Below are 23,411 nucleotides of genomic sequence, written 5' to 3' on the forward strand. Positions count from 1 at the left end.
CCTTCATAGTTGCAGTAAAAGTTCACTATTGGCATTCATCCCACTCTACTGTCTAGCAATGTGTTTAGCAGTTGAAATATGCATGTGCTGGAAATGGTGTGTTCCTAACGTCCGAGTGTACTCGGAAGATGAAAACTTGAGCTTCGTTGTCCTTCACATTGTCCCGGAACACATTGGGAGCGTTGTCTCCGTCAAAGGCAATATTAGCGACATCTGGTGGAAGAAGGAAGGCAAAGCAATCTCGCTACAACGAGTGAAAGACAGATCGCCATTACAAACAAAAATGCTTTAATTAGTTCATGTCATTAACAGTTCAATTGCTTGGTGGTCATTATATGCACAAGTTAGCGCCAAAATAACCAGTCCGTTTCAATGCGCGCTGTGACATAAGATGCTCATGACGTCAGCGGTCACGTGATGAAATGGTCACCATTTGGAAGCAGTGTGACTCAGGAAGACTTGACACACTTCGAGGCTTCGGGCTCATTTCACCATCTCTACTAAAAACAAATAGTTGATGGAAAAGCAGAAATCATGAAAATAATGCGTGTAACATCTATTCGCCTTCTTACAGTGTGCATGTTCATCGTTTCGTCGCATGCTTGAGCTTCATGGCCAATTTTTACACGGATTTACGCACCACATTTCCCAAAACGGTGGAAACTTTGGGTCTTGGGAGTTAACTCGGAGTTATGAGGGTGTTAGCGGAGCAATGCTGTCACCTAGTGGCGTTATGGCAGTACTGCAGTGATTTCAAATTGTCACTTTGTTCCAACGATTGAGGGAAGGTTGTCATGTAGCTATGATACCTATTAAGTATCCTCCCTGCTGCGTTAGGAACCTTGGGGGCTGGTCTACAATTGGGTGTGGAGGGGGTGAGGGGTTTCCTTGGGGCTACTCCTTTGCCCTCGGCATGGTTCTGGCTCGGTCACCCTTCTATTTTAACCGCACTAGATACAGGCACGGGACCCACCATAGCCCAGCTGTCCTCCACCTTGAACTACTTGACCAACCCATATATTCATACCGTATATAAACCACATAGAGGCCAGCCCTTTGGAGTGGGTCTCTTTAGTTGACTTATTTTTTATTGCATAATATACACAATGCCATTTCATCACACACATGGGTGAGGCGGGCTTGGCTGGGGTTCCAAGCAGCAATTGAAGACAAGGACAATCCTCCATGTCCAAAGCAGGGATGTCAGAGAGCGGGCGGCAGCAAAGATACGTCCAACAGTTGAGAGTCAGTGAAAGGGCTGCTGGAGTACACGACATCCTCGTCTGAGTTTGCAGCAGAGTCGTACAGCATGGGGTCCACGTCGAGATCCAAATGAGTCTCTAGGATGTCATCGCTCAGTCCTGAACCAACCACAAGAAAGACAGAGGAAGCAAAGTGCACAGTACGGGTCAAAGGTCACAACAACTAACCTTACATGAGACGTCACACGTTTGTCTCCATGAAGGTACAGTGCATCCGGAAAGTATTCACAGCGCTTCACTTTTTCTACATTTTGTCATGTTACATTCATGTTTTGAATATATTAAAAATAGAAAACCAAAAAAATCACATTTACATAAGTATTCACAGATCTTTCTACAGCTCAATTGGAGTCCACCTGCAGTAAATTCAGTTGATTGGACATGATTTGGAAATACAATAACTGTCTATATAAGGTCCCACAGTTGACTGTGCATGTCAGAGCACAAACGCCAAGCATGAAGTCAAAAGAACTGTCTGTAGACCTGCGAGACAGGATTGTCTTGAGGCACAAATCTGGGGAAGGATACAGAAACATTTCTGCTGCTTTGAAGGTCCCAATGAGCACAGTGGCCCCCATTATTCGACTAGTCAGGATAGAAGGAAAAATGAATGCAGCAATATATAGAGATATCCTGGATGAAAATATTGTGGGACCTTATATAGACAGTTATTATATTTTCCAAATCATGTCCAATCAACTGAATTTACTGCAGGTGGACTCCAATTACGCTGTAGAAAGATCTCAAGGATGATCAGTGGAAAAAAGATGCACCTGAGCTCAATTTTGAGCTTCATGGCAAAGGCTGTGACTACTTATGTAAATGTGATTTTTTTGTTTTCTATTTTTAATAAATTCAAAAAAGTAAAAAAAAAAACTTTTTCACATTGTCATAATGGAGTATTTTGTGTAGAATTTTGAGGTAAGAGATTAAATTAATACAATTTGGAATGAGGCTGTAACTTGACAAAATGTGGAAAAAGTGAAGCGCTGTGAATACTTTCCGGATGCGCTGTATGTGCCCTGGGATTGGCTGGCCACCGGTCCAGGGTGTACCCCGCCTCTCGCCCCAAATCAGGCTCCAGCATACCCCCACCCTAGTGAGGATAAGAGACATAGAAAATGAATGAATAACTAAACCATGTTGGTGTCATTCAACAGCTGTACTGTAATCTTACCTTGTCTAAGCTGTTGGGACCAAATTCTTGAGCGTCAACATCCTTCAGTATTCTGTTAAATGGATGGAGAATGCTGCACATGTAATTCATGTGGCAGCCAGAATATCTGTATTCATTAGTGCAGTCCAAAAAAGGAAAAGCAAGGCGATGGGGGCGAAGGCATACCATGGAGCAGTCCAGAGACAAAAGAACTCCCAAAAACAGCTGGAGGAGGTCGCGGTCCACTGGGCAGTACACTGAAAAAAAATTTGGAGTGCCATTTACTTGAGCAAAGCTAGGTAACAATTTGCACGCACAATTCCCAAGCAACTTTTCCTTGGGAAATACTCTGGTCAAATTTACTTTTTTTGAATGAAAGAGGTACTCTTTGCTAGTAAATTTGACCCCAAACTACCTTTGAATCTACTTCAACATCCATATAAATGTACTCGCTTTTCAGGATTGTTTAACTAGTTTTCCCTGACTTTATTTGGAGCAATTTATAAGTAATATTTACATGATTTAAGCTACCACCTACACCACTTTTCTAATATGATTGTGTAGTATTTTTTAAGATGGCCTTCTTTGAATGAAATGATCTTAACACATCTTCTACAAAACATTATTTCAAACCAGAACAGCTTCACTGCATTTGTACTAAAGCTGTATTTACTTCCAGATGACGGTGCACAAAAACGCAACACAGCCACAGGTTGAGGTACCTGTGAAATTAATTCAACATTTCATAACTAAACCAAAGACCTGGGATTTATTCCCTTAATTGGGAATCGTATTATTAGAATGATTATTTTTTGACTTCCACTTTCCTCATGCAGGTATGGACTTCCCACACTAGTGTGCCAGTCGCCTCCTTCTGGACGTTTGGTGTCTACTATACACTCAATTGGAGTCCACCTGCAGTAAATTCAGTTGATTGGACATGATTTGGAAATATAATAACCTTTTTCACATTGTCATAATGGAGTATTTTGAGGTAAGAGATTAAATTAATACAATTTGGAATGAGGCTGTAACTTGACAAAATGTGGAAAAAGTGAAGCGCTGTGAATACTTTCCGGATGCGCTGTATGTGCCCTGGGATTGGCTGGCCACCGGTCCAGGGTGTACCCCGCCTCTCGCCCCAAATCAGGCTCCAGCATACCCCCACCCTAGTGAGGATAAGAGACATAGAAAATGAATGAATAACTAAACCATGTTGGTGTCATTCAACAGCTGTACTGTAATCTTACCTTGTCTAAGCTGTTGGGACCAAATTCTTGAGCGTCAACATCCTTCAGTATTCTGTTAAATGGATGGTCAAATTTATATCTGGCCCTAACGAGCCCTAGCCAGCCCTAAAGAGCCCTGGCCCCAACTCGCCCTAGCCAGCCCTGACCCCAACTCGCCCTAGCCAGCCCTGGCCCCAACTCGCCCTAACTCGCCTTAGCCAGCCCTGGCCCCAACTCGCCCTGGCCCCAACTCGCCCTAGCCCCAACTCGCCCTAGCCAGCCCTGGCCCCAACTCGCCCTAGCCCCAACTCGCCCTAGCCAGCCCTGGCCCCAACTCGCCCTAACTCGCCCTAGCCAGCCCTAAAGAGCCCTGGCCCCAACTCGCCCTAGCCAGCCCTAACTCGGCCCTAAAACCCTCCTCCAACCATAGCCCTAAAACCCTAACCCAAACATTCAAACGAGATCTATGTTGACTACTTACCCAACGGCGCAGCGCAGACTACTCATGTTTCCTTCGGTTAGCTGGTCCGTTGATACCACCATTCTCTGCCAGTCTGTCTTCTTCCTCTTTTGTTTCAACGCTCCAAGGCGTATTACTGCCCTCCACAGGTTGGGCACAAGTGTAAGAAGGCTGGGGGGGCTGGGGCGAGGGAGTGGGGGGCTGGGGTGTGGGACGGGGGAGGCTGGGCCTAAATGTAGAAGGCTGGGGGGCTCGGGGACTGGGGTGTGGAAGGCTGGGCCCAAATGAGGAAGGCAGGGGGTGAGGGAGGGGGGAGGCTGCTATTTCTACTTGCTATGTACTGCCAACTAGGGGTCACTTTAAAGTAATGCTATTCTACTCGGTAAATACCACCATCTCGTGGTCACTTTAATGGACTGCTGCTTCCAACAATGCAATCTCAATGGGCGACGTTTTTCGCCAGTAACTCCCCAACGAAAGGTCGTATAAACATAGAACCGACTTCTGCCTACACAAATTCAGCTGCAAGCTTTCCGTTGAGACCCCCAAGCCAAACAAACTTGGGTGCCCTCATTCCATCCCAAGACCTGCAAAACATCCTTACCGCCAAAGGACAAAACCCCTGAGACTCCAGCGCTACCCCCTGGGTCAGCACCCAGCGCAAACGCACGAGGAAAGAGAAAAACCTTGACCAAGGTCAGCCACCGGGAGAGGAATCCGGCGATTACGGTGACCAGCTGTCCCTGCTCTTGGATCTGATGGCGCGAGGGGAATCGGTTCCCCCCACTCCCCCACCAACCCGGGCCACAGAGGCCCTTCGGCGTTGGGAGTCAGAATTCGCTTTCTGTTGAGAACCCTAAGAAATTGAAAAATAGAATCCAGGAATATGAACCTGTAAAACCTGTAAAACCTCATCCCAAGACCTGCAAAACATGCTTACCGCCGAAGGACAAAACCCCTGAGACTCCAGCGCTACCGCACGAGTAAAGAGAAAAACCTCGACCAAGGTCAGCCACCGGGAGAGGAATCCGACCATTACGGTGACCAGCTGTCCCTGCTCTTGGATCTGATGGCGCGAGGGGAATTGGTTCCCCCCACTCCCCCACCAACCCGGGCCACAGAGGCCCTTCGGCGTTGGGAGTCAGAATTCGCTTTCCGTTGAGAACCCTAAGAAAGTGAAACCTGTGAAACCTGTGAAACCTGTGAAACCTGTGAAACCTGTAAAACCTGTAAAACCTGTAAAACCTGTAAAACCTGTAAATCCTTATCCCAAGACCTGCAAAACATCCTTACCGCCGAAGGACAAAACCCCTGAGACTCCAGCGCTACCGCACGAGTAAAGAGAAAAACCTCGACCAAGGTCAGCCACCGGGAGAGGAATCCGACGATTACGGTGACCAGCTGTCCCTGCTCTTGGATCTGATGGCGCGAGGGGAATCGGTTCCCCCCACTCCCCCACCAACCCAGGCCACAGAGGCCCTTCGGCGTTGGGAGTCAGAATTCGCTTTCCGTTGAGAACCCTAAGAAATTGAAAAATAGAATCCAGGAATATGAACCCTGTGAACCCTGTGAACCCTGTGAACCCTGTAAAACCTGTAAATCCTCATCCCAAGACCTGCAAAACATCCTTACCGCCGAAGGACAAAACCCCTGAGACTCCAGCGCTACCGCACGAGGAAAGAGAAAAACCTCGACCAAGGTCAGCCACCGGGAGAGGAATCCGACGATTACGGTGACCAGCTGTCCCTGCTCTTGGATCTGATGGCGCGAGGGGAATCGGTTCCCCCCACTCCCCCACCAACCCAGGCCACAGAGGCCCTTCGGCATTGGGAGTCAGAATTCGCTTTCCGTTGAGAACCCTAGAGAAATTGAAAAATAGAATCCAGGAATATGAACCTGTAAAACCACCCGCACAAAACGAAGATCCGCCACCGACAAACCCTGACATCCAAGGATTGGAACAAGATTTGGAGGAACCCTCCACCTCTGGGAACCCTCCACCTCTGGGACGCCGGAAGGCCATCCATCCCAACCACTTCTCTTCGTTCTCGGCTCGATCCAACAGTTGCCGGGGCCTGCCTGGATGCCGGTATCCAAACAGAACCAGAGGTATCCTCATCCCAAGACCTGCAAGACATCCTTACCGCCGAAGGACAAAACCCCTGAGACTCCAGCGCTACCCCCTGGGTCAGCACCCAGCGCAAACGCACGAGGAAAGAGAAAAACCTCGACCAAGGTCAGCCACCGGGAGAGGAATCCGACGATTACGGTGACCAGCTGTCCCTGCTCTTGGATCAGATGGCGCGAGGGGAATCGGTTACCCCCCGGTCCCCTACCAACTCGGACCACATAGGCCCTTTGCTGTTGGGAGTCAGAATTTGCTTGACGACGCCCCACTACTTACGCCACCAAGGGAGTCACCTGCGGAAAAAGGCCAATGGGAAGATATACTGGCGGACATCAGCTTCGACAGCTCTATGTCCGGCTCAATCGGCGGGAGCCAAAAGCAACTGGTCCAGCGTCATCGGCACACCACCAGGAAAATGGTTGATTGGCAACTTGCCGTGCGGAAGAGATTCGTCATCCTGGGAGATTCCAGTTTCCACCAAATGACTTCCCAGACCTGCAGGTGGACAGCTTTCCGGGGGACACCTTCAGGAATGCCAAGGATCTTCTTGCCAACGCAATCGTTCCCACAAAGGTGGAAAAACTGGTGTTGTCCTTCGGGATCAACAGAAGAACCTGGAAGCACAAACACCCCACCTTTGCTAACTTGTGACTATTGTCAGGAGAAGACAGCATGAACATATCAGTGCATCCTAACCCTTCCATTGGTTAAGACGGGGAGAAGAACCCAGAGTTGAAGCTGCAGATACTGTTTTTGCCCCACAGGCCTGGTGTGAGTGGAGAGCGCTAGCAAGGCTGGCCTTCATTCATCATTCACATAAACAGGACTGGGGCTGCTCTTGGATCAGCTCACCTTGTACAGTATCTACAGTTAATGTCTATAGATACCGTGTTATTAGGAAAATATAGCCAGCCGAAAGCATGTTGATTGTGAGTATGCTCAAAGACAATGTCACTAGAAAAGTCTGATGCAAGACTCCCTTGGTGCACTCTACTTTTATGGCGTTCAATGAAGAGTAGACATTTGTGCTAACTCTAGCACCATGTGTTGTGTCTATTTAAAAGTTAAATGATCTGGTTAGATAATTATTTTATATACTATACCTCTGTCTCGTGCTTTTTTAAGTGTGATCTTATGTGACTGAGGAGTACAGACTGAAAATGGTTGCTCAGATGTGCATAAAGGACACTAAAAAGTCACAATTAAGTATGATATCTTGACAGGTGACTACTCAGCGCACCAAGTGTCTGAAATGTGCACATGCAATCATCATGGAGGCATGGGAGGGGGCTCATTTTTGAAAAGTGGTTGTGCTGCAATCTACAGTGTTTAAATAGATGTTCTAGTGGTAAAAAAAAAAGCTGAACAGAACTTACAGTGCCGAGTCACGTTCGTTGCAGCAACCTGAAAACACATACACAAAATATTAGACAGGGCACCACTTTTGAAGTTTAAACCTCTGTCAGAGCTAGCAAAGTACAACAGAACACACCGACATTGCTTCAAACAATATTATGTGTGTTAGCCTGTTAAACTATTCAATCTGCAACATTTTACACACACACTGAATGTTGAACCTGAATTTGCCAACAAATAGTTTAACGTCTGTCACCCCCTTGTGACAGCTCTTAGTTTTCCTCAGTTCCTCGTTCATGCCCTTGTTTTGTATTTCCTTCCTGTGTTGCTCTGCTGTGTTTTCAGTTGATGTCCATTATCTCCCGCACCTGTTTCTCATTATTTGTGATGCCTATTTGGTTCAGGTGCGCGCTCCTTTCTTTGTTGGGTCATTGATGTTGTTTTCTCTGTTGAACATGCTAGTGCGTTGGTCTGCTGCATAGTATCAACAATAAATGCCTTTGTACCTGCTATTGGGTCCTCATCTCTGCATCCTGGGGTCGTGCCGTAAAGCTCCCAAGCCGGAACGTGACAACCTCTCTGTGCTAACCACAAAAAAGAAAAATAATTATCTAACCAGATCATTTAACTTTGAGACAGACAACATGTGGTGCTAAAGTTAGCTTTCTGCTTGTTTAAAGCATCGGCAGCTTACCGGAGCAAAGGTAGCTTAACACACAGCCAGTGCAATCCTAGCCTCAAGAGGCTGACACTGCACTTCCTGCAAGCCCTCCAAAATGCACGCCAGGTCCTCAACAACCAACCCCGCTGCAAATTAAAACAACCATGGCTGCGGTCACATGATGCACCGTCACCGGTACACGCCCAGTAATTTTATGCCTACCTTTCACATACGCTGCTGATGGCACGACAGACCAGAGCCCGCCACCGGAGCGCGCCAACACAGCCTCGACAGGTGAACAGCAAGGAACAATGAGCGCCCCGGTGACGCCAAGACCCATCAATAACCCTGGCACCGCCTCGCAATCGAGCCCCAACAGCTGATGCCAATTCAGGTGGAAGCGCAACAACGCTCAACCTACCAAAAATGCTGCACATGTAATTCATGTGGCAGCAAGAATATCTGTATTCATTAGTGCAGTTCATTAGTGGAGTGGAGTATTTTGAGGTAAGAGATTAAATTAATACAATTTGGAATGAGGCTGTAACTTGACAAAATGTGGAAAAAGTGAAGCGCTGTGAATACTTTCCGGATGCACTGTATGTGCCCTGGGATTGGCTGGCCACCGGTCCAGGGTGTACCCCGCCTCTCGCCCCAAATCAGGCTCCAGCATACCCCAACCCTAGTGAGGATAAGACATAGAAAAGAGTTTCTACCGGAGTGTCCACCAAACTTGACCTAAGAACCCAATGTAGCATGAAAACCAAATAAGACCTGAGACTAGTGTGCTTGGATATACGCAGCGCTCACTTTTGCATCACATCTGCCTCCCGTTTCTGCTGCTCAGTCGAGCGGTCGGAGTCTTTGGAAGTGAATTTAGCCTCATGATCACCACGAGGACATTTGCTCGGAATCAGCATCTGCAACAATTGCATGTGAAGTCTGGTGCGAGTTAAGACTAGAATGAGAGATCGCCTACCTTGAGTTCAGCTCGAAGAAGAATCTGACTCTCTGGGGAGGCGCCATCCAGATGGAACCACTGATCCAGGACCAGTTCTGGTTCCGAGAGCAGCTCTCTGATTGGGACGACTAAGGAACCCATGGGCAACGTCCAGCTGTGAGAGAGCTGGAGAAACAAAGTGTAAAGGTAGTAATACAAGTCAAGTTTGTTGATATCACATGGTGGAAATACTAAAAATAATATTGTTAACTTACCTTGACAACAACATTCTCTTCTCTAGGGTCATGAACCAGGAAGCAGAACGCCTCATTCCACTGAGGTGATGTCGTGCGATCACACACCTACAGCAAAGATGGACGTGTTAGTCCCGGATGCCAATACCCTGGTTATTATTTGGCTAGTTGCCACGCTTAGTAGTCTCACAGTAGTTTTGTGGGATGTTTTTCCAAGAAGCATATCCGCTCCCACTTTTGGCTCTTTTCCACTCTTTTCCACCTGTTGACACGCCACATGGGTCATAATAAAACACAGATCATGCCTCCTCAGTACCTCCTCGACTCACTTACTGGTAAACCATCTGCTTGTTCGATGAAGACAAACAAAAGTCCCACAGATGGAACGGCTTTGTTCTGGTAGGACTGCCTGGAGTAGAACTTGAGAATCTGAAGAGAATGGTTCGATATTAGTATTTTTTATAGTTGAATGAAGCATTAGTACGCTTTTTCTTCTTCTGGAAGCACCCCCCTTATCCAGTTGGTCTGCCTCCGAGGCTGTTGGAAGCCATTCCAGGATCAGGTGAACGCGACCTGACTTGACATCACTGAGCGTGTACTGATACACTGATACATAAAACACACACAATCCTTTGAATGCTTGAACAATTCAATGACAATAATATAAGCCGTTTCCATACCTGATCCGTGTACTGAGAATCAATTATGTCCTTCAGTTTGACCTTCAGCCTGCATGTTGAGAAACATGACAATTATTTCAACCACTTGATAATGGAATGGATTTCTTTTCTCTAATTCATGTTTATTTTTATTTATTTACACTGCAATATTTGATATTTATACATATATATTTAATATCATTTGCGTTCTACATGAATGTTCTAAATGATTCCAACCATATCAAATTCTACAACCTGTCTTTAATATACTGTAAGTGTGTGACATAATTTTTCTTGTGAATCGGACAATAAAGTGTAGATAAAGGAGGATGGCGGTGCTCTTCTCAATACTGGCATCGCTGCGCTGGAGGTAGTAAGCAGTATTATCAAGCAGTTGCAGTATGTGACAGTATCGATAATAACAACACTACTAATGTGTACTGGAAGCAGTACCTTCCCATAAAGTCATCCTTCATGTCCATGTCTTTATCAAACACCTCCAGATGTAACCTGATGGAGCAACAAAACTCATCATTTATCATCTGGTACATGTATTCATAATGTGACGAGTTGCTACTTTACTGTGGCCAGCAAGCTTTCTACAAATGGATTAAGGATTAAATATTCTAAAACAAAAGATGCAGATTGGGCATTGATACTTTTATGTTGAAAGAACTCAATTGTACATCAATAACTCCTGTAACCACAAATCTCACTCTCTCAATTTCTGCGGCAGTTTTTCCTTGTGTATGGAAGGCATCAGCTGTCATTCAATATATAAGAACGTAGATCCTTGTCCGTTTCCAATTTCAAACCAATCTTCGACTTGAAAAAAGGTTTTGACACTGTAAAGCATAGAATAACCTAAACCATGTTGGTGTCATTCAACAGCTGTACTGTAATCTTACCTTGTCTAAGCTGTTGGGACCAAATTCTTGAGCGTCAACATCCTTCAGTATTCTGTTAAATGGATGGAGAATGCTGCACATGTAATTCATGTGGCAGCCAGAATATCTGTATTCATTAGTGCAGTCCAAAAAAGGAAAAGCAAGGCGATGGGGGCAGAAGGCATACCATGGAGCAGTCCAGAGACAAAAGAACTCCCAAAAACAGCTGGAGGAGGTCGCGGTCCACTGGGCAGTACACTGAAAAAAAATTTGGAGTGCCATTTACTTGAGCAAAGCTAGGTAACAATTTGCACGCACAATTCCCAAGCAACTTTTCCTTGGGAAATACTCTGGTCAAATTTACTTTTTTTGAATGAAAGAGGTACTCTTTGCTAGTAAATTTGACCCCAAACTACCTTTGAATCTACTTCAAAATCCATATAAATGTACTCGCTTTTCAGGATTGTTTAACTAGTTTTCCCTGACTTTATTTGGAGCAATTTATAAGTAATTACATGATTTAAGCTACCACCTACACCACTTTTCTAATATGATTGTGTAGTATTTTTTAAGATGGCCTTCTTTGAATGAAATGATCTTAACACATCTTCTACAAAACATTTCAAACCAGAACAGCTTCACTGCATTTACTTCCAGATGGCGGTGCACAAAAACACAACCCAGCCACAGGTTGAGGCACCTGTGAAATCAATTCAACATTTCATAACTAAACCAAAGACCTGGGATTTATGCCCTTAATTGGGAATCGTATTATTAGAATGATTATTTTTTGACTTCCACTTTCCTCATGCAGGTATGGACTTCCCACACTAGTGTGCCAGTCGCCTCCTTCTGGACGTTTGGTGTCTACTATACACTCAATTGGAGTCCACCTGCAGTAAATTCTGTTGATTGGACATGATTTGGAAATACAATAACTGTCTATATAAGGTCCCACAGTTGACTGTGCATGTCAGAGCACAAACACCAAGCATGAAGTCAAAAGAACTGTCTGTAGACCTGCGAGACAGGATTGTCTTGAGGCACAAATCTGGGGAAGGATACAGAAACATTTCTGCTGCTTTGAAGGTCTCAATGAGCACAGTGGCCTCCATCCCTACAGTGAAGCATGGTGGTGGCAGCATCATGCTGTGGGGATGTTTTTCAGCAGCAGGAACTGGCAGACTAGTCAGGATAGAAGGAAAAATGAATGCAGCAATATATAGAGATATCCTGGATGAAAATATTGCTGCATTCATTTTTCCTTCTATCCTGGCTAGTCGAATAATGGGGACCACTGTGCTCATTGGGACCTTCAAAGCAGCAGAAATGTTTCTGTATCCTTCCCCAGATTTGTGCCTCAAGACAATCCTGTCTCGCAGGTCTACAGACAGTTCTTTTGACTTCATGCTTGGCGTTTGTGCTCTGACATGCACAGTCAACTGTGGGACCTTATATAGACAGTTATTGTATTTCCAAATCATGTCCAATCAACTGAATTTACTGCAGGTGGACTCCAATTACGCTGTAGAAAGATCTCAAGGATGATCAGTGGAAAAAAGATGCACCTGAGCTCAATTTTGAGCTTCATGGCAAAGGCTGTGAATACTTATGTAAATATGATTTTTTTGTTTTCTATTTTTAATAAATTCAAAAAAGTAAAAAAAAAACGTTTTCACATTGTCATAATGGAGTATTTTGTGTAGAATTTTGAGGTAAGAGATTAAATTAATACAATTTGGAATGAGGCTGTAACTTGACAAAATGTGGAAAAAGTGAAGCGCTGTGAATACTTTCCGGATGTACTGTATGTGCCCTGGGATTGGCTGGCCACCGGTCCAGGGTGTACCCCGCCTCTCGCCCCAAATCAGGCTCCAGCATACCCCCACCCTAGTGAGGATAAGAGACATAGAAAATGAATGAATAACTAAACCATGTTGGTGTCATTCAACAGCTGTACTGTAATCTTACCTTGTCTAAGCTGTTGGGACCAAATTCTTGAGCGTCAACATCCTTCAGTATTCTGTTAAATGGATGGAGAATGCTGCACATGTAATTCATGTGGCAGCCAGAATATCTGTATTCATTAGTGCAGTCCAAAAAAGGAAAAGCAAGGCGATGGGGGCAGAAGGCATACCATGGAGCAGTCCAGAGACAAAAGAACTCCCAAAAACAGCTGGAGGAGGTCGCGGTCCACTGGGCAGTACACTGAAAAAAAATTTGGAGTGCCATTTACTTGAGCAAAGCTAGGTAACAATTTGCACGCACAATTCCCAAGCAACTTTTCCTTGGGAAATACTCTGGTCAAATTTACTTTTTTTGAATGAAAAAGGTACTCTTTGCTAGTAAATTTGACCCCAAACTACCTTTGAATCTACTTCAAAATCCATATAAATGTACTCGCTTTTCAGGATTGTTTAACTAGTTTTCCCTGACTTTATTTGGAGCCAATCGTAAGTAATATTTACATGATTTAAGCTACCACCTACACCACTTTTCTAATATGATTGTGTAGTATTTTTTAAGATGGCCTTCTTTGAATGAAATGATCTTAACACATCTTCTACAAAACATTTCAAACCAGAACAGCTTCACTACATTTACTTCCAGATGGCGGTGCACAAAAACACAACCCAGCCACAGGTTGAGGCACCTGTGAAATCAATTCAACATTTCATAACTAAACCAAAGACCTGGGATTTATTCCCTTAATTGGGAATCGTATTATTAGAATGATTATTTTTTGACTTCCACTTTCCTCATGCAGGTATGGACTTCCCACACTAGTGTGCCAGTCGCCTCCTTCTGGACGTTTGGTGTCTACTATACACTCAATTGGAGTCCACCTGCAGTAAATTCTGTTGATTGGACATGATTTGGAAATACAATAACTGTCTATATAAGGTCCCACAGTTGACTGTGCATGTCAGAGCACAAACGCCAAGCATGAAGTCAAAAGAACTGTCTGTAGACCTGCGAGACAGGATTGTCTTGAGGCACAAATCTGGGGAAGGATACAGAAACATTTCTGCTGCTTTGAAGGTCCCAATGAGCACAGTGGCCCCCATTATTCGACTAGTCAGGATAGAAGGAAAAATGAATGCAGCAATATTTTCATCCAGGATATCTCTATATATTGTTGCATTCATTTTTCCTTCTATCCTGACTAGTCTGCCAGTTCCTGCTGCTGAAAAACATCCCCACAGCATGATGCTGCCACCACCATGCTTCACTGTAGGGATGGAGGCCACTGTGCTCATTGAGACCTTCAAAGCAGCAGAAATGTTTCTGTATCCTTCCCCAGATTTGTGCCTCAAGACAATCCTGTCTCGCAGGTCTACAGACAGTTCTCCTGAGCTCAATTTTGAGCTTCATGGCAAAGGCTGTGAATACTTATGTAAATGTGATTTTTTTGTTTTCTATTTTTAATAAATTCAAAAAAAAACTTTTTCACATTGTCATAATGGAGTATTTTGAGGTAAGAGATTAAATTAATACAATTGGGAATGAGGCTGTAACATGACAAAATGTGGAAAAAGTGAAGCGCTGTGAATACTTTCCGGATGCACTGTATGTGCCCTGGGATTGGCTGGCCCCCGGTCCAGGGTGTACCCCGCCTCTCGCCCCAAATCAGGCTCCAGCATACCCCCACCCTAGTGAGGATAAGAGACATAGAAAATGAATGAATAACTAAACCATGTTGGTGTCATTCAACAGCTGTACTGTAATCTTACCTTGTCTAAGCTGTTGGGACCAAATTCTTGAGCGTCAACATCCTTCAGCATTCTGTTAAATGGATGGAGAAATCATTTCAATTATGGCAACTACAAAATCTAAAATCATCACAATGGTTAGTAGTCCAAACGACAAAGCTGCTTGACAATATTTGTTGGGTTTTTTTTTTAAACAAAACACTCAAAATCAACTTAGTTCTTAACCCTAAGATGCATGAGTGACTGGACCCTACACTCTTCCATAAGAGTCCATATTTCTTGAAATGTATAAAAGCTAAGTTAAAAATTTGAATGGTATTATATTGAAAACATGTTTTTTTCGGAATAACTGGAATATGAAATGATTAAAAAAAAATTCATTATGAAGATATTTCAAGAAAACAACCTGACTGGGTCATTTTTGACCCACTTATGCATCTATGGGTTAATACACATTTTTCATCTGTGTCTTGAAACCTAACCTAAACAAAACTCTTTTTTCCTCACAACGGGATATCGTTGAGGAACTCCATTATCCAACTCATTAAATCAATAAAACTTAAAAGGCTAAACTGCCATTTCCAGATTCAAATAACCATATACATATTGTAATGTTACCTTCTGTAGGGGTTGGCCACCTTGACCCCGGCGGCGGCCTCTCTGTGGCGCGTCCTTCACCCCAGGTGTCTAGAGATGGTGTATGTGTATAGGTGAAATTAAAGTTCCAAAATTCACTTCCATGGAATACTTGTCACAAACAAAAACTCCCGCTCCCCGACGGTATCCACAAGACTCAGGTCGCTAGCATACTTCAACAAATGTTTGCGCTACACGCGGTTCCCATGGCTTAGAGGACACTGCTGCTGCCAAAATAATCACATAACATATATAAAAGGGACGAATCCTTACACATTTAATAAACATAAACATCTCCTGTTCTGCAACCGGCTAGCTGGCTGGCAGAACAGCTGGCAGCTAGCTGGCTAACAGCTTAGCTAGCTGGCAGGCTAAAGGTAAGCTAATGCTAACGTCGCGTATGTCACATTATGACACTGACGTAAACATTGAACAGGAACAGGAAAGGTGACAGAAAACAAGTCAGATAAGCATATGACCTACCCATATGGCTCCACATCGATGAATTTCCTTGTTAAACGACTGTCCACGTCGTCTTCCATCGTCTTCCATTGTCTTCCCGTGAAAACATGGCGCCCTCGAACTTCGCCTTGGGAAGTCTGAGCTCAAACGATCCTCTGACGCATGCGCAGAATGGCCACTGTTAGTAGCTGCTGCAATCAATTACAGGTGTGACCGGTGGACCAGCCTCCTGCCATAGAAGGGAGTTCTGTAAAACAAAAAAAGGAGGGAAAGCGCAGTCAATATGCTTTCAAACTATATAGAATTCAGCCTGCTGTCTGCTTTAGTTTTTTGAATATGAGCCTCTGACGTTGAAGGCCATGTGCTACTTAAGCTAGCTCAATGTATGCCGTTTAAAGGTCACTTAAAGCCTTTTCACAATTATAATGTTTTAATAGCGTGTACAAAGAGTACAGAGAGTTTGCATACTTACTACTCACACTTTATTGCGTGTGAGTGCAGGTGCGTAAGAAGCAGGTTGCCCTCAGGCCGTCCCTCTTTTATTTGAAACCTCTCGATAGCGTGCCGGGCGGGGCTTCCGGCCGTCCGTGCTTCATCTGTTTCCGGAAAGTGCGTCATGTTTCAGGCCAAGCGTGGCCCTTTAAGAAAGATGTGTGCTGTAGTTCTGCGTTTTTGGCACCAGGTGTCTCTGTTCTGCATGCAGCGCTTGCAGTGGGGCCGTACCCTCTCGCATCGTTATGTTTGGGGCCAATAACGTTTTTGTCATAAAATGCTTGTTGAGCCTCTGTAGTGCGGTTAGAAAATAAGAGGGGAAGAACTAATTCTATTTATAAGGGAGTAATTCCATGACTACTATATTGGGGGGAAAGTAACTAATAGTAGTACATTATAAGTGTGTAAGTAAGTCAAAAGGCCTCTAAGGGGCAACAACGGCTAAAAGCCACTAAGTGTACATAAAAAACTTACAATACTGTAATACTGTATATTACTGTATATTATGCACACTCACTACACACATCCAGCCGGGTACTGACATTTGTGTGTATTTGCTTGTACACAGTGTGAACGCACTTAAGTGCAAGTATGCAAGTGTATGTTAAAAGTTGGCTTCTGCATGCATGTGCTTCTACCATATAAGACCATTCCCTCGGGAAAGAGACGCCCACAGGAGGACTGAGGCTTCCAAAAGAAGACTTTGACTTTGTACCGCCCATAAGCGAGATAGGTCAGAGTCATCCAAGCTCTCGTCCACCTGTTATTTTTGGAGAAAAGGTCTCTGATTTGCTGTGCTAACCCACTGTTCTTTTAAGGAGAAGGACCTTTGGTCAAGCAACTTTTTCCTACGGAGCGACAAATTCTTGGAACTCCGCACCAAGTGCCTGATCTACCCACTATTGCTTCATTTTCCAAGCATCTTCAACTTTGGAAAATCAAACCCGTTGCCACTAATTGTGATCATTTTTAACTTGTCCACTGCTGCTGATTTGTTGTGTGTTATTATCTATTGTATGTTATAATGTTGCATTTTTACATAGTTGGGTAGCCACAAATTATAACTGCTAATTAATGATTGTAGTATGTCATAAGTCTGTAATTCTATCATCATTTATCTTTTATTCTTAGGCAGGAGAGCAACATGCAATTCAACAAGCACTTTATATTTCTGTTCTAGTTCTCTCAGTATTATAAAATGACCATTGTTGGTATTTCATGATTGTAAAATGTTTTGAGAATTGTCAAATGAAAATAGCACTTTATATCTAGTGTGCACTTGGGCAAGTTGCAATATAATACGCATGAAACACATAACCTTGCATGTTTTATGAATAATGTGATTTATATGTTCAAAACCAAGCTGCCAATGGGAAGTGCAAATTAGCCATACGGCTATCATCTCCCATGTCCCATTTTTTCAAAAATCAATCAATCTACACATTTCTTACATATAGTACCTTTAAGACTGACAGCACTCAGTCTGTGACCATCGCTGTCTATGGTCCTGAAGTCTCAGACAGGTCACAGCCCAGAAGGTCCTACAATCAAACACATAGGATTTCTGAACATTTACACCTCTGACCACAACAGTCATAGTACATAGTACATAGTACATAGTACATAGTACATAGTACATAGTACGGCTGACTTGGGGGCGAGAGGCGGGGTACACCCTGGACCGGTGGCCAGTACAGCACAACTGTAATGTAAAGTATTACAATATCAAATTGCATTTTGTGAAAACAAACTAAATGATGCTGTAAATAGTACAGGCTATAGACATGAAGCAAAACATCACATTAAAACATAACCATCTCAAATGATCCTTACTAATAACAATTCATGATTGGCAATGTTTACAAACATTAGGCCTAGCGTGCTGGAGGCTCCTAGCGTACTGCATAAGAGAGAAAAATGCAACATGGACATGTTTGACAATCTAGCGGACTCAAAGGTAGCACCAAACCAGTGGTATTATATGAATCTTGAGATTTCAACCAATCCATTGACACCAAATACATCATGCTTGCTGACCGGGAAAGGAGTGAAAAGTTGTTGCAAAGTTGAACTGTTTTACCGCGACGTGACCATAGACTTTTATTTCAACTGTATGTGGTGCAGCTAATTGTTTTGGAGTATCATGCTGTATAAGAGGAAAAAAATACAAGAGTGACACTTTTGACAATATAGCGGACTGAGCTTTAAAACTACTGCCAAACCATCATATATCTTGAGATTTCAATGAATTCATCCATACAAAATACATCATGCTGACTTACCGGGAAATGAGTGAAAAGTTCTTCCAAAGTTGTAGCCTGTCAGTGCGTCTTCTTTGTTCTGATTGGCAGAGTGGTGGAGCATACCCATACATTCATTTATTTGCTGCAACAAATCATCAACAATGACATCACACTTCATTGAAAGGCCGTTGATGAAATATAATGTAACATAAAGTAACACTGGGAAATGTTCTGTTACTTACGGTAGCCTACATGGCAATTCTCATTGTCCTGCATTCACAATGGTAGATTCATTGAAGTTACAGTCATGATTTATTTGTCAGTCATACTTGAATTGTCACAGACAGTCTTGGTCCATGTGACTATCAAAAAGAGCATAGGCCAGTCTTAAATCTTGACTAATGTTTCCATTAGGCCTACTTCAAAGAATGGACTGTCTATCTATTCAAGTTTTTGGCTTTTGATATGCAGACATGAAATGGTTCAAACATTGGCTCTCATAAGCCACCAGCATAGGCTTGTAGCCATAGCCCTTAAAATGATGAGCATGATCTGTGTGTGTGTGTGTTATTAATAACTTGGGACACTGCTCTGTCACTTTCTGACCTGCGGGTTGCTTGTCAACATTCAGTCACTATTGGCAGGTTTCTAAGTAAACAAATAGACAACAACAACAACCACAAAGATCAGTATTTTGTCTCATATTCCATTTGTGGGAAGGTATTACATTTACAGATTTGGACTTTCCCACATTTGGAATCATTTCCTGCAAATGTAAAGGAAGGTGTAACTCCCTCGGATGTGCAACGATCAGACAGCTACTAGTTCTCGTCTTTTACTGATGGATTTATTACAAAACCGACGTGAGAACTAAAAGGGGACAAAAGATACAAAACCCTAAAGGGCTGGCCCTTGAAGACTGGCCCTTTAAGACTGGCCCTCTAAGGATGGCCCTCTAGGCTGGACCTCTAAGGCTGGACCTCTAAGGCTGGACCTCTAAGGCTGGACCTCTAAGGCTGGACCTTTAAGCTGGCCCTTTCAGGCTGGCCCTTTCAGGCTGGCCCTTTCAGGCTGGCCCTTTCAGGCTGGCCCTTTCAGGCTGGCCCTTTCAGGCTGGAGCTTTAAGGCCTGCTCTGGCTGGCCCTCTAAGGCTGGCCCTTTAAGGCTGGCCCTCTAAGGCTGGCCCTTTAAGGCTGGCCCTCTAAGGCTGGCCCTTTCAGGCCAGAAACATGTAGCAACATGTCAGTCCACTTTACAAAATTTACCGGTAAATAATCCAACACTTATACATCCAATTCAAGATGGCCATCCTTCATAGTTGCAGTAAAAGTTCACTATTGGCATTCATCCCACTCTACTGTCTAGCAATGTGTTTAGCAGTTGAAATATGCATGTGCTGGAAATGGTGTGTTCCTAACGTCCGAGTGTACTCGGAAGATGAAAACTTGAGCTTCGTTGTCCTTCACATTGTCCCGGAACACATTGGGAGCGTTGTCTCCGTCAAAGGCAATATTAGCGACATCTGGTGGAAGAAGGAAGGCAAAGCAATCTCGCTACAACGAGTGAAAGACAGATCGCCATTACAAACAAAAATGCTTTAATTAGTTCATGTCATTAACAGTTCAATTGCTTGGTGGTCATTATATGCACAAGTTAGCGCCAAAATAACCAGTCCGTTTCAATGCGCGCTGTGACATAAGATGCTCATGACGTCAGCGGTCACGTGATGAAATGGTCACCATTTGGAAGCAGTGTGACTCAGGAAGACTTGACACACTTCGAGGCTTCGGGCTCATTTCACCATCTCTACTAAAAACAAATAGTTGATGGAAAAGCAGAAATCATGAAAATAATGCGTGTAACATCTATTCGCCTTCTTACAGTGTGCATGTTCATCGTTTCGTCGCATGCTTGAGCTTCATGGCCAATTTTTACACGGATTTACGCACCACATTTCCCAAAACGGTGGAAACTTTGGGTCTTGGGAGTTAACTCGGAGTTATGAGGGTGTTAGCGGAGCAATGCTGTCACCTAGTGGCGTTATGGCAGTACTGCAGTGATTTCAAATTGTCACTTTGTTCCAACGATTGAGGGAAGGTTGTCATGTAGCTATGATACCTATTAAGTATCCTCCCTGCTGCGTTAGGAACCTTGGGGGCTGGTCTACAATTGGGTGTGGAGGGGGTGAGGGGTTTCCTTGGGGCTACTCCTTTGCCCTCGGCATGGTTCTGGCTCGGTCACCCTTCTATTTTAACCGCACTAGATACAGGCACGGGACCCACCATAGCCCAGCTGTCCTCCACCTTGAACTACTTGACCAACCCATATATTCATACCGTATATAAACCACATAGAGGCCAGCCCTTTGGAGTGGGTCTCTTTAGTTGACTTATTTTTTATTGCATAATATACACAATGCCATTTCATCACACACATGGGTGTGGCGGGCTTGGCTGGGGTTCCTTCTGCCTATCCTGCGCCTGGCCCGCTGGCTGCTAGGGCGCGGCGGCTTGCTCGGGGTGGCCTGGGTTGTGTGATGTTTTTGTCTGGTTTGCCTACCAGACGAGGCTGTCTGGGGCTCAATGCTGTCAATGATGATGCTGGGGCTGGGCCAAAAAAAAAGGCTGCGTGCTGCAAAGGGCCCCCAGGCCGCCCTGTAGACACGCCTGGCATGTAGAAATATGATGTATTGATTTGGCTCTTGTGCACTGGCGTCCATGATGAGTGTATTTAGTTTGAAAAGATGACATGCATGTGATGTAGAAGGCCCCAAACAGCTGCTGCCTGTGGGCACCACCCAGCCCAGTCCCAGATCCCCCGGCACAGGAGAGGCGTCATTTCAAGCAGCAATTGAAGACAAGGACAATACTCCACGTCCAAAGCAGGGATGTCAGAGAGCGGGCGGCAGCAAAGATACGTCCAACAGTTGAGAGTCAGTGAAAGGGCTGCTGGAGTACACGACATCCTCGTCTGAGTTTGCAGCAGAGTCGTACAGCATGGGGTCCACGTGGAGATCCAAATGAGTCTCTAGGATGTCATCGCTCGGTCCTGAACCAACCACAAGAAAGACAGAGGAAGCAAAGTGCACGGTACGGGTCAAAGGTCACAACCACAAACCTTACATGAGACGTCAACACACACGTTTGTCTCCATGAAGGTACGTATGTCCCAGCAGCTATGAAATACTTTAGTCATCCAGTACTCTGGTTAGTGTGGTAGTGGTTAGACATAGCCTTTAACCCGAACCCTAACCCTTACTCTTTCTTTCTATCAATTACTGCTACTTTTTTTTACTTATTGCTGTGTTTTTGCTGATATTTAAGAATGTGTCAAGGGGCGATACAACAAACAGTAGCGTGCAGCAAATCGCACCCAGGTTGCACTTGGTTGAGGTATGACCTGATAACGCTGCCATACCTCCCAAACAGTGCTGGGCCTTCAAGGAAAAGGGGAATGTTGCCCATCATCCACCATCCTTATGTGGGACATGAACGCACGTCTATGTCTCGTCTGTGTCTGCTAAAAAGGCTTGGGCCATATGGACCTTAGCATAGATCAGGATGTTTATGGGATGTATCACCATATGACGAAAAGGAACTAACCTTGAGAATGTGTATTTACGGCTAAGATGAGCTACGTTCAAAAATAAACATGCTTCTCTTTTTCCACTCAGAACTTCCACATGGTCACCGGGCACCGTAACACCTTCCTTACACCGTAACACCTTCCTTACCACCGTAACACCTTCCTTACACCGTAACACCTTCCTTACCACCGTGACACCTTCCTTACCACCGTAACACCTTCCTTACCACCGTAACACCTTCCTTACCACCGTAACACCTTCCTTACCACCGTAACACCTTCCTTACCACCGTAACACCTTCCTTACCACCGTAACACCTTCCTTACCACCGTAACACCTTCCTTACCACCGTAACACCTTCCTTACCACCGTAAAACCTTCCTTACACCGTAACACCTTCCTTACACCGTAACACCTTCCTTACACCGTAACACCTTCCTTACCACCGTAACACCTTCCTTACACCGTAACACCTTCCTTACACCGTAACACCTTCCTTACCACCGTAAAACCTTCCTTACACCGTAACACCTTCCTTACACCGTAACACCTTCCTTACACCGTAACACCTTCCTTACCACCGTAACACCTTCCTTACCACCGTAACACCTTCCTTACACCGTAACACCTTCCTTACACCGTAACACCTTCCTTACACCGTAACACCTTCCTGACACCGTAACACCTTCCTGACACCGTAACACCTTCCTTACACCGTAACACCTTCCTTACCACCGTGACACCTTCCTTACCACCGTGACACCTTCCTTACCACCGTGACACCTTCCTTACCACCGTGACACCTTCCTTACCACCGTGACACCTTCCTTACCACCGTGACACCTTCCTTACCACCGTAACACCTTCCTTACCACCGTGACACCTTCCTTACCACCGTAACACCTTCCTTACACCGTAACACCTTCCTTACCACCGTGACACCTTCCTTACACCGTAACACCTTCCTTACCACCGTAACACCTTCCTTACACCGTAACACCTTCCTTACCACCGTAACACCTTCCTTACACCGTGACACCTTCCTTACCACCGTGACACCTTCCTTACACCGTAACACCTTCCTTACACCGTGACACCTTCCTTACCACCGTGACACCTTCCTTACCACCGTGACACCTTCCTTACACCGTAACACCTTCCTTACCACCGTGACACCTTCCTTACACCGTAACACCTTCCTTACACCGTAACACCTTCCTTACCACCGTGACACCTTCCTTACACCGTAACACCTTCCTTACACCGTGACACCTTCCTTACCACCGT

General features: G+C 44.6%; 2 protein-coding genes across 6 annotated transcripts in view; both read right to left on the reverse strand.

Annotated features, from left to right (window-relative positions):
• Positions 1–271: 271 nt before the first annotated feature.
• The window catches only part of stat2 (signal transducer and activator of transcription 2), a 38,217-nt gene continuing 15,077 nt past the window's right edge, over positions 272–23,411 (reverse strand). For 2 of the 4 annotated variants that reach the window (XM_078796320.1, XM_078796319.1), the window contains exon 24: positions 272–1,361. In XM_078796320.1, coding sequence (XP_078652446.1) covers positions 1,204–1,361 — 158 coding nt within the window. In that variant the 3' untranslated portion in view covers positions 272–1,203. Of the gene's footprint in view, positions 1,362–20,118; positions 21,587–23,411 lie in introns of those variants that run through there. The other 2 variants (XM_058054302.2, XM_058054301.2) reach the window with 1 other exon arrangement.
• LOC144901695 (extended synaptotagmin-1-like) lies at positions 5,940–9,914 on the reverse strand. 2 transcript variants are annotated; one of them, XM_078796183.1, is made up of 10 exons: positions 9,780–9,914; positions 9,637–9,708; positions 9,468–9,554; positions 9,232–9,378; positions 9,063–9,172; positions 8,838–8,934; positions 8,475–8,681; positions 8,286–8,398; positions 8,098–8,175; positions 5,940–5,966 (listed from the first exon to the last, which is right to left on the reverse strand). In XM_078796183.1, the coding sequence occupies exons 2-7, from the start codon at positions 9,667–9,669 to the stop codon at positions 8,670–8,672; spliced, it is 486 nt and encodes a 161-aa protein (XP_078652309.1). In that variant the 5' UTR covers positions 9,670–9,708; positions 9,780–9,914; the 3' UTR covers positions 5,940–5,966; positions 8,098–8,175; positions 8,286–8,398; positions 8,475–8,669. The 2 variants fall into 2 exon arrangements, with proteins under 2 accessions (XP_078652309.1, XP_078652310.1); XM_078796184.1 differs by lacking the exons at positions 5,940–5,966; positions 8,098–8,175; positions 8,286–8,398 and having other exon boundaries at positions 8,637–8,681; positions 9,027–9,172.

The sequence above is a fragment of the Doryrhamphus excisus genome, linkage group LG14 (genome assembly GCF_037039965.1).
Source record: "Doryrhamphus excisus strain RoL-2023G ecotype Guam linkage group LG14, RoL_Dexc_Guam_v1.1, whole genome shotgun sequence".
Classification (NCBI taxonomy): domain Eukaryota; kingdom Metazoa; phylum Chordata; class Actinopteri; order Syngnathiformes; family Syngnathidae; genus Doryrhamphus; species Doryrhamphus excisus.